The 11,888-nt window shown below is 36.6% G+C and overlaps 1 protein-coding gene and 1 pseudogene across 1 annotated transcript; both read right to left on the bottom strand.

Moving 5' to 3' along the window:
• Nucleotides 1-202: 202 nt before the first annotated feature.
• Nucleotides 203-2,560, bottom strand: LOC113693227 (AT-hook motif nuclear-localized protein 23-like; annotated as a pseudogene).
• A 3,597-nt stretch (nt 2,561-6,157) lies between these two features.
• On the bottom strand, nt 6,158-8,251 carry LOC140008088 (uncharacterized). Its single transcript, XM_072051681.1, has 3 exons — nt 7,429-8,251; nt 7,226-7,301; nt 6,158-6,409 (listed from the first exon to the last, which is right to left on the bottom strand). Exons 1-3 carry the CDS (start codon nt 7,767-7,769, stop codon nt 6,404-6,406), a joined length of 423 nt encoding a protein of 140 aa, XP_071907782.1. The 5' UTR covers nt 7,770-8,251; the 3' UTR covers nt 6,158-6,403.
• Nucleotides 8,252-11,888: the final 3,637 nt, after the last annotated feature.

Raw genomic sequence — 11,888 nt, 5'->3', positions numbered from 1 at the left:
TTTATCATTATTATGACACTATTAAATATCATTATCTATGCATATTATGACACTTTCAAATGACAAGAAATGTTGGGGTACAATAACATATCATGTCACTTTTTTAGTATAAGTAGATAGAAATATTATGACACTTTTGAAGAGTAACTAGATCAAGCTTTTATGACATTTTCTACTTGTCGGTGTAGCATCCAAATTAAAGTGTTCCAAATTCCTGCTGTATATCATATGACGGCAGAAACCACATTTCATCCTGCCACACAAGCATCTCCAATCCTAAATTTTGAAGGATTGTAACGTAGCTAGTACAATAATATAAAAGAAGCAATACAATCATCCAAACTTGAGCAAAAGTACATCATCCAAACAATCCACACCAAAAGTGTCTACAAATTACAAACTAATTTAGAATAAGGGAAGCCTTAAAGATGGATCAGAAAATTTATTATTTGAGCCAGCAGCAACAGCACCACTACTGCCACTGCCTGAAGTGAGTGATCATCTTCATCCAAAGACAGTCTTTCATATGCTACGTTAGTGAAAGAAGCAGCAATAACAATCACAGGTCCAAAAGCAATCAAAGCTCCCACAACATTTCCTCCAACAACTTGACCGTATCCACCAGCCAAATATATGGTCAAATTGGTGGCACCCGGTGGAGCTGATGGTGGAAGGAAGGAGCCTGACAATGATAAAATCTCGAACCAGCCATGTAACGTCATGATTGAGCCGGCAGCAGCCGGTTGCCTCAAGCTCACATTGTTGACCGTGCCACTACTACTCAATATGCAAATACCTCTTTGCCTTTTTCTAACATATGTTGCAACTAATTCAAACACATCACAGCCGCTATTGACCTCTAATATATGTGCTGGGAGCGTGTTGGCGCTCTCTTGAGTGATTATCACCGGGAGTTTAGGCTTGTTTTTGGAGCTAGGCGGCCGGCCTCTTGGCCGACGAGCTATAACATCGCCTGAGCTTGTGTTTGATGTGACCAGCTCTATATAGACAAAAACAGCTAAATATCTCAAACAGAAAATGCATGTTCAAACTAAAGATCTGAAGAGAAAACATAAAGACACATTCAACCATGTTGCAGTATTTCAGTTCTCTATTCAACTCAAGATAAGTTTATAAAATAAATTTCAAGAAAAGAAGGCAGAGCCTTGGCAAAAAATTAAAGGGTATGCTGCTTGGAAGAATTGAGTAAACTAGAGAGCAAATCCATTTGGCAAGCAATGAAAAACTCATTTAGTCAATTTATCAAACATGTGGTGGGTCACAGATGCTACCAAACTGATGCTAAAGAAGGCTATAACATTTTCTTGGAATCTTTCGACGGCATCCAAAAGACAATTATCTTTCGACATCATCCATTTAGACCTAAAGTTAAAATTATCTCTTAAATACAAGAAATCAAAAAGAAAACAACCTGGATGTTAACAAAAAATTGAATCATTGATATTCAGTAAACTAAACAAACATCTTAATCATCATACCTCCATCGGTGGGATGAATCCTAGTTGCTTCCTCCTTGAAAAATTAGCAGATTGGCAAGAAAATTGGCTAAATTTGCCCTAAATTGAGAGAAACAAGAGAGGGAGGGAAAAGTCACAATACAAAAAGAGATAAAATGCAGCGGGTGAGGAGAGATGTGATGAGATGTGGTAAGTAAGAAAAGGGAGGAAATATTAGAATTTTTGGTGAAAATAATCACGCGCTAAAACATAGAGCCAATTTTCAAAATTAAGGGTGATACGGTGTAGTTTTGTCTATTTTTGGCACCTTTTTAATGACACTCCTGACTGACTGTCATGTTATCACCCTATTATGACGTTTAGGAAAAAATGTCATAATACAAGTGTCACTAAAAGCTATTTTTCTAGTAGTGAAAAGAATAACAAATGATCGACTACAAATTATATATTTACTTCGAACTTATTAACTTGTACTAGGAAGTAGCCGTGAACCAGGAAACCAACTCAAGACTCGAGAGTAGTCATTTGAATCCTTGGTGAGTGTTTTCCGAATTTTGTGTTAACTGTTTATATGTATGTCTTATGAATATTGCTAAGTGATTCATTGTGAAGTGTTTTCAATTGTCCCTCGCCTTCTAAGTCGGGAGTGTACTTTATCGCAGTCGACTTAGTTTGAGCTTGAAGGTATTAAGCTAAGAAACTCTTATTCTCTCTCTTATGTTGCATTTTATTGGATAGATGACTTGAATCTTGAATTATATTGGATGATATTCTAGTTTTGATGAAGATTAACGAATTTCAGCTAGGGTTAGTGATTCTGCCCAATTTTTGGACCCAACTGGAACTGCATATTCGTTCGTGATAAAGAACAAATAAGTTCTTACTCAAAACATAAAAGTTTTAGGGAATTGAGTTAGCTAGCTACCTGTGAAATTTCAGCTCAATCGGAGCACTGTAGTGAATGAAATGTCTAAAATACCCCTGACTGCCCAAATACCCAGATTAGCTGACAGTCTTCTGTTTTCTCTGAGATTGCGATTTTTGACCTTGAAGATGCAAGAACTTGGTGTCGCTATCTTCATAGGAAATGTAGGTCTCTGTCTTAGCTTCGAAACGTCATAAAATTTACCCCAATCCGATAAGCATAGCTTCAGTTGTGACTGCTGAGAGATGTCAAACCTACTGTGTGGCTATTTGTCTTTAAAACTAGTTTCTAACTTCTAGCTTTGATTTGGATGGTTGCACTGCTCGAATTGACTTGTAATTGGATAATATTGAGTCTAGTTGAATAGCTATTGTGTTGAGCTTGTTTATATGTTGAATTGGGTTGAGTTGAGGAAAATAATGAAGCCATAAATGGCTAGAAAATAGCTAAATACAAAGGGCATGCTATCCAAATTTTCACTCGAAGGTTAGGCATGTGTACTTGCGGTTTGAGCGAAGATTTGAGGTCGAGTTGAACTTGGATTATCTATGGTATTCGAGTCTTCTTTCGTAAAGGTATATAAGCTAAAATTTGGCTAAAACTCATACCCTTGGAAAAATGAATGTGGTGACCACTCGGAATATATTTTCCTCGTCTTTTAGACTCAAATGCGAATTCCAAAGTTTTAGTTGCTTCTTTAGCAACACCAACAGAGCGAGCATGAATTTTCTAGTGTTTGATACATAACACGAATCCTATCTAAACGAGTTTCATGTACTTGACCTGTTTAAAGCGAAACTCTTAAGTTTCAAACCCTAGTGATTTCAAGCTTTTAAATAATATTGTATCGCAGATTTGGACTCCAACCAAGGAGTTACACCTGAACGTGATTTTGACAAGCACTAAATCTTTGGTGAGTGCTTCCAAATACCTGATTGAACTGGACACTTGTTTTCAATACTTGACCACTGTGATTTAATGATATGTAATTGTTTGATTGGGCAAGAGTGTACTTTATCGCACTTGCCCTAATATGATATATACTTGTTTATTTTTGCTATTGACTTGATATACTTGTACTTGACTTATAAGTGCTGAGCGGCAGCATGTACTACACTCAATGTGAGTGGGAGGTGCCTCTCATTCCCGTCTTCGTACTTTTATTTTGATTCAGTCGATTGAAGATGTTATCTCATCGACTTTTTGGGGACCCAAACCCCACTGGCTATTTAATCGAGTCGAGCTGACAAGGGCTTGGTCGATTAGATAACGAACCATGAGTATCTAGTGTTGTCAAGTGAAGCGTTATCTTTTTGACTAATCGGTATACTCGAGTATTACCACCAATGTTTATCTTGGAGTTCGGACTCGATAAGGGGTTAAGTTGGTGGACGGAGATTGGAGTTAAGTGGTGTACTACTGGACTAGTTACTTTACTTGAAAGTTGACGGAGTGTCAACTAATACTTGATCATACTCTGGTGAAGAAATGAGAATTTGGCTTCTAAGAGCCATCTGTATCCTTATACATTGATTGTTATTCGAAGAGTTATTATTCTTTTGGAAAACAAAAAGAGTTTTCACTCGCTTATTTTGACATTTGCTATTTGAAGTATTATTGCTCACTTTTATGAACTTTTCATACTCATTATTTTGCTACGTGATACTTGCACTTTTAAATAATGGTCAACTTGCTATTTAGAAGCTCATTGGGCTTTTAACTCATTCCACGCCATTTGTTTTCCTTACAGGGGATACGAGGGAGGCGTGAGACTGGTACAGAGTAGCTAGTTTTGAAGTTTTGAAATGGTACTCGCGCTAGCACTCGACTAGGGTTGATTGTACTCGAATTGTAAACACTTTGAAGTAGTTTGGTGTGCAGAAGTTTTGTATCTGCATTTGAGTATCAATGTCTATATTAAGTTGAAGTGGATGTGTTATTTATTTTTATGGATGTACGGTAATTTTTCTTGAGTTATGAGTGAGTGAGTGAGTTCTGGTGAGAGTTGGGCAGGCGATCCGCCAAACCCTGGAGTACGCCCTAGGGGGAGATGAGGCCGTTACACTTTCTAAACTGCATCAATTATCTCAGGGGATGGCTTTGAACTGGAAAAAGTAGATCCAAAATGGTCTAAGATAATGTTCTCAAGATCATCATGGGAGTTGCACCACTGCATGGCATTGTTAAAAGGCCATGTATTTGATTTTGCTTCCTTCGTTTGGATGCATGTGCATGAAAAAATGCTGTAATCCGATCCCCCTGTCGATACCACTAAATTTTACTCCTTTGCTTCCACATGATGTTTTTCCGGATCCAAAATATCCTCTAACTGATTTGTTAAAGTCCAAATTTGAACCTAACAACATCAGTAAGGGTCCCTTTCTGTAGTTTAGCAACTTTTTCCTTAGATCATCAGCTGTAGTTAGATGGTGTAATAGAGGCGTTAGCCATGTGTACAAACTGTGATTGCTGATCAATAAAATTCTTTATTATTTGCCCAAAAGAAAAAGAAAAACACTATAGCCGTTATTTGTCAAACGTGGATTTTTGACTTCTTTAGTCCACGCCTTCAAAATCGTTGTTAGACTTCCAATTCATCATGAACACTAAATCATCTACCCATTTGCACCTTGAACATACAAAAAGTTAATATATTTACTTTGTTTGACGTCACAAATTTTACCAATCAATGTATAGTTGAAAACACATTTGATATTTTGCATTAATTAGATTGGTGTAAATCAATACTCAGTGCAACTTGTACACCAAATATTGTTTTCCACCAACTTATTAGAAAGATACATCAAGTAGTACAAAAGTTATATCAATTTGATTAGTGTAATATAGGTTTAAGGAAAAAAAAAAAGTAATATAGGTGTAACACTCATTTTCGTAACGTTGGATCCGCTGCTCACAATTTTGTCGATCCCCTCTTAGCGCTCTTGGTATATTTGCTCTTTCTTCTTCGCGAAGATAAAAACGTGAAATCTCTCTCTCTTTTTCTTGCCAGTTGGCATTTCTTTTCTTTCCAATCTCCACAATGTATAACGTCAAGTTTCAGAAGAAACTTCTCAGAAAGAAGAGACCAAATCTCAAGCCTGATCGTAAAAATATAAAACAAAATTAAAAAAAAATGATAAAAGAAAGAGACCCAGTCTCCTCGACAGCCAAAACCAGATTTTCATTCGTGCACGTGTGATGGTGAGAAACTGATTATCAACACAAGGAATGCATAATCTTGACGTCAGCTGTAGGTCGGTTCCAGTGATTAATACTGTTAAATTAATCTGCATAGGGTCCACAAATACAGTGGTTCCAGATGTCAAAGAATCCACTTGGATTGTTATTTTTCAAAATCTTTATAGAAAAATATATTGTACCAATTTAATATATATAAAATAATAAATAATTAAAAAATATATTCATTAAAATAAAAAATAATTTTTAAAAAAAATAACTTTCCAAACAAAGCATTACACACGAAAAACCTAATTACATATGTAATATGTCTGCTTCCTTTTCTTCCTGTCGAAACTAAGATGCAATATCATTGGCTGGTCAATTTTAGTTGGGGTAGAGGACAAGTTGGCGATCATTTGAAATTGACATCTTCTGGAATCCATTAAATTTGTTCGCAGAATTATCGTCACAATTAATAAAACATACATAATCATTCTCAAGGACCATGGTCATAATATATAAACAAACGCAAAGAACTTTGGCAGCCAATCTTCAAAGATTAAGACAACAGGGAAGCAACATCAAACATAAACCGGTTTCATTTTCACGGAAAAGACGAAAATTAAAATGTTCCAAACGAAATCTATTACATAAATAGTATAATTCTCATAACTCAAGTAACTTGAAGGTTGGACTTGGTGCACGTCAAACTGCTGGAAGCGACCACAAAACATCAATCCCCACTAGGCTTGGAAACATGGACAACCTTTATTGAAGCTTTAAAATTCAGTAGCAACCAATTTAATCATCTTGCCATTCACTATGCCTGCAAAAAATGACCTGAAAAGTGAAATTCTAAAATCATAAACATTAAACAAAACATTTGCCATCTTCAAATTTACTAGTACAAATTAAGCTCTACTGAATAAACTACTAGAGTAGTTGCAACAGTATGGGTACTTACAGTAAGTAATCTCGTGTACTAGGGAAACAATTTAGTATCTGATAGATCAATGCAGAAGTTGAAAGTTGAACAAATCAAATTTCTTTCACTTTGAATTTTTTGCAATTTTTCAATCCCTTTTCAATTTCATAGACTCTAATCATTTCATGATGACGTGTGTTTATTATTTTTTTGCTTGTAGTAAAACTTTCAAAGTATGTTCTAAATTCTGCTTTGGGACTGTTTACTTGAGTTGTTAACTGCATCCAAACACAAGATTAATTACTCAATTTAAAGCTTCAGAACCAATTAGAATTGATGTTTCATATATTTCTTGTGCACTTTTAGAAGCTTTTAGAAACGAATATCTTCATTTGAAGTTTCAATCCGGTACTACTCTTATGTGTTTCTAATTCTAGTCTTTTTTTTTCTATTAAAAGTTTTCGAAATTTAATTAAAAAGCAAAAGAAAAAGGATATAAAAAATGATATGTGGTAATCAAAATCTAAAAGTAGATGGAATAGTCAAAACAGAATATGCCCATAATGTTTAACATTCCCTGTTGGCATAGGATGTTCATAAATTTACTCGTTCTGTAGTCTATGGTACCATAATCGTGGTTCAAAAATTTTTCAACGCCCCGTGACGTCTGAGCAAATACTCTACTAACAAAAAGATAAATAAGAGGAGATGTCTCACATAGATGGCCTCCGTGCCCAAATTCCATTCATAATTTGCGGATTTTATAGTCTTCCAATTGAGGTTACCGCCATTCCTTCAAGATATCAATCAAGTACAAGAACAAATCCACTGTTTAGAATCATATGAACCCGGAAACAAAGATTGCTCACTAGCTAATTAGTATACGTATTTCGCAAGCATAGAGAGGACAAACGACTAACCGTGATTCTGCACCGTCCTCCATCCCATGCATCATAATACTTTGACCCTCCACTTTCACAATAATGAGAGAGTAGCTGAAAAGAGCAGAATCCTCAACCGTTAATCCTGTTCGCTTGCCATTCACACAGATCCCGTAAATTACAGGAGGAGATTGTATATGCGCTGCAAGTCTTAGAAGCTTCTGTCGGTCAACCGTCAGTACTTTGATTCCCTCGTATGGAGAGTTGTAACCTTCGGAAGCCTCATCTAACCTTCTCGCCACATCCGCGCCAGCCACGGTTGCCCGTAGAGAGGCTTTTTCGCCTGTTATACAAGCAAGTAATGCTTTCCCGTGCCTCATTTTTCAAATTTCTAAGGTGGGAAATAGTGACAAGTTTTCTAGGGCTGATAAGAGTATTGAAGGCCTCAATGAATGATTATAACTACTGATGATCTGGAGTTAATTTGGTTGAAGCTCAAAGTAAACATCCAAGTAGACTTAAATTGGTGAAAGGTCAGAGCATCCAGGAGAGGCCTTATTTGGTTGAAGGACAGACCATCCAAATAGACTAAATTGGTGAAAGGTCAAAGCATCCAGGAGAGGCCTTATTTGGTTGAAGGACATACCTTGTGACTGGGAAGTAGACTTAATTTGGTTGAATGACATACCATCCAAGTAGACTTAATTTGGTGGAAGGACAGACCATCCAAGTAGACTTAAATTGGTGGAAGATCAAAGCATCCAGGAGAGGCCTTATTTGGTTCAAGGACATACCTTATGACTGGGATGTTTGAGGGCATACATTATGACTGCGATGTGTCAGGTTAAGAATTCTCTGAGAGGTTGAGAGAGGTTTAGCAGAATAAAAATGGTGAAAGAAGAGGAAGGAAGCTGAGAATTAGACGAGAGAGAGAGCAGGGAGAGAGCAACCGAGAAGAGAGCGAAAGGGCACCTTGTATTTTGCATGCTGAACCTGTTACCGGACGTAATGGAATCATTTGTACAATTCTGTTATCCTTCTAACTGGACATAAAGCACTAGCTACCCGAATAAGTCTAACTACGTCGTTTTTGCTTATTGTGCCCCTTAACATCAAAACGCATAGCAGACCTTCCCAAAACGACATGTTCTTATTTCTTAGGTGCCTGACACGATGTCATTATGTTTATATGGTTATATATGACCGTGGCTCTGAGCGATACATCATGTATGATTGTGAGCGATGTCAGTATCTTTATACACCATATATCTGCTAAGTCATCTTTATACACCATACATGTCGCATGCTAAGGCATCTTTATACGCCATATATGACTGCGATGTCTTTATACACCATATCAGGCTAATTTCTTCTAATTTCCACCATATCTTTATACACCATGTATGACTGCGATGTCTTTATACACCATATTACGCGAATTTCAGCTAATTTCCACCATATTAGGCTGACTGCGATGTCTTTAAGGAAACAACCGCAATATTTCCAAGACACCATATTATGCTAATTTCCAGCATACCATATTATGCTAATTTCCAACACACCGTGTTATGTTGCCTAGCCTTCCCTCACCCAAATAGCCATGCAATCTAGTCTTCACCTAACTCTCAGTCTTCACCTAACTCTCTTTTATCTTGTTTTAGTGATGAGTAAAAGACAAACGTATTAGAATGGTGAGAGTCCTTTGGTATCTGTAGACCCTATAATCCCTCCCATCATAAGATAAAGAGATAGACCCCAATGATCATCGGATAAATAGCACTTAATTTATCAAATCTATCAATTAGACTTCACTAAATATCAAATAAAGTATCGGAACAATCAACAGATAACACGTTCACATACAACAAATATGGAACTTCCTACTTTCTCTAATCAATCATCTATTCTTAATAAAATAATGTAATTTGTTATTCATATTTATTTATATAATTATTTGTCCTTCTAATTAATGGGAGATTATCTTAATATGGTCATGTAGGCCACATAAAATATTCCAACACTTGTACATGCTCGAAAGCTCAAAGAAAACATCCAAGTCGCGTTTCGTATTTAGTAAGTTATTGCTGGTTCAATCTCAGCTCCCAGCAGTCAAAAAAAAAAAAAAATTAGATAGTATGTGATGGTAGTAGTGTGTGTGTGTGTGTGTGTGGGCGCACGCTTTAGTTAGACTTTTAATTTGGGAAATCCACTAGCAACTCACTTGGCCTAACTGGACTTGAGTTTAATTTGCACCGCCTAGCTTTGGAGTACAGAGAAAGGCAAACATACTTGTGTGTTCTGTGTGGGGCACGTATAAGAGCAGAAGCTATACAGGTGCACCACAAGCAGCAACTGATTTTCGTTATAAACAAAATGAAATTTCTGTAATGAATTTTGACACTAACATGCAGCTGGAATTTTAATGGAGAGAGGCCATATACATTGCATCAATTAGCTCCACCATACTTGCATCATATGCATGCAAAATGTATGGAAGATGACAGGAAATATAGGCAAGGAGTGTAAACTTGAAATTGTGTTGCTACGTAATTTTGAAAATCAGCCTACTGGAAGCTGCTGCTACGCCTTACCTTTTAGATTTTTCATTCATTTTTGCGCCTATTTAAACCACATAAATTAGAAGATAGAAGTTTACACAAACTGATATACAATAACACTATATGGAGGGCTTTTTCGACGGTTATTTATTTCATCGACCAAAAGTTGGGTCTGAAATTGTGCGATTTCCTCCAAATGTTTCTTTTTCCGGATCCTGTTGTGTAACCCATCTCAATGGCTTTCTTGAATTTTATTGCTGTGGTATATACCTTATGCCTCCCAGAATACGCAGGTGAGTTGGCTCAATAACCTAACATTTACAAGGGCCAAGTAATGAATAATTCTCGGGAAGACATTTCTAAATTAAGCCAATGAAAGATTTAAGAAATTTTTGTTGGCTATATGATTAGCCAAGTTCCTCTACGCACAAAAGTTGCTTCCATATATTTTGCTGTTTACGTAGTTCATAGGTAGCACGAATTCCCCTATAGTGCGAGCTATTTCCGAATCTAGTCGGGTAAAATATTCAGCATCTTGGTTCCAAGTTGCTCGTTTAACGATAGCATCTAAAAAAAAAAAAAAGAAGCCAGCATCTAGAAAGAGAAAACTGTACATGGAATCTGAATGCATATTTTCAAAAAATGTAGACACCAAATTTTTGGTGTAATTTCATTTACTGTTTATTTTTAGTTTTTTAGTTTTTAGTTTATAGTTTTATTTTTATTTTTAAGTTTTTAGCATATAATTTCTTGGAAAAATGAATAAAAAAAGAGAAAAAGGAAAATCATGAAAAAATGAAAAAATAGAGAAAAAAGGAAAAGAAAAAATAGCAATTTTGTTTTATTTGGTTTTATTTATCTATTTTAGTCATTGGATTTTATATTTTGTTGTTTCTAGTTTATTTGTTTTATCCAAGGTTAATTAAATTATTTTATTATCCATTTTTAACTATTTAAAAAAAAAAAAAAAAAAACTGCCGTAGCATGCAAGCTGCAATTTTTTGCAGCTTGCAAAAGAAGGGCTCGAGCAGCCCTTGGCTGCAAATAGAGTAGAAATTGTTTGAGGGTTTAGGGGAGGCTCCCATATAAATAGCAATAGGATGGACAGCCGCAAGAGGGAGGATCCGGAAGATAGAAACACAGAAAAGAAAAAGAAAGGAAGGATAGCAAGGGGACGGCAAAAACAAAAAGGAAAAGACTGGGGTTTTAGGGCTGGAAGAAAGAGGAGAAAAATGGACGGTTTAGAGGGAGCCTGAGAAGAGGAGGAAGAGTCTTCGGTTGAGGGCCGAGAGAGTTGAGAATAGAGGGAAAAACTTGGAAATTGGAGGGGAAATTCTGAGAGAAAACCAGAGAGAGCAGGATACGGCTGAGGGATAGGGAGGAACCAGAAAAAGTGACGGGAAAATCTGAAAAGAAAGAGGGGAGACCGTGAGCTGCAAAACAAGAAGGAAAAGCAACGGAAACTAGAGAGGTTTGGCGGAAATGAAAAGCAGAGGAGGAAAGGAATCGAAGCCGCATCACGTCGTCGGAATCTGCCATGACCGCCCGCGAAGCTTCATCCGAATGCACTCTTGTCAGCCATTCTTCGTTCAGTAGATTCCGAGAGACATCAAAGGTAATTTCTTTTCGTCCTTTACTTCTTGCACACACCCAGATCTTCATCAAATCTGCCAAAGATTTTTGCTACGTTCTGTTCATAGATATGCGTCGCTATTTTACTGCTTACGGTAGCCCAATAGGTTGGATATTTTGTTGAAAATCCGTTGAATGAACATAAAGTTTTTTTCCTTGGTTGCTTCAGCTCTTGGGTTGTTTGAGGTCCGAGACTTGTTTGTTGTTTGACTGGTTTCCCATGTACATGGTTAGCGCAAGATTTTTTCTTTCGGTCTCTGCTGCATTTTCCTGTTTCAGTGGCACCTTTGAATCTGCTGGGAATGAGCT

The sequence above is a fragment of the Coffea arabica genome, chromosome 6c, assembly GCF_036785885.1.
Source record: "Coffea arabica cultivar ET-39 chromosome 6c, Coffea Arabica ET-39 HiFi, whole genome shotgun sequence".
NCBI lineage: Eukaryota > Viridiplantae > Streptophyta > Magnoliopsida > Gentianales > Rubiaceae > Coffea > Coffea arabica.
This window is presented reverse-complemented; position numbering and strand designations above follow the sequence as displayed.

What these genes read in the sequence shown, in the direction of transcription:
- LOC140008088 (XM_072051681.1), bottom strand. Translation starts at nt 7,769, where the DNA reads ATGAGGCACGGGAAAGCATTACTTGCTTGTATAACAGGCGAAAAAGCC. An exon ending in GAGGACGGTGCAGAATCACG is followed by an intron (nt 7,302 to 7,428) that starts GTTAGTCGTTTG and finishes GATATCTTGAAG; the next exon opens with GAATGGCGGTAACCTCAATT.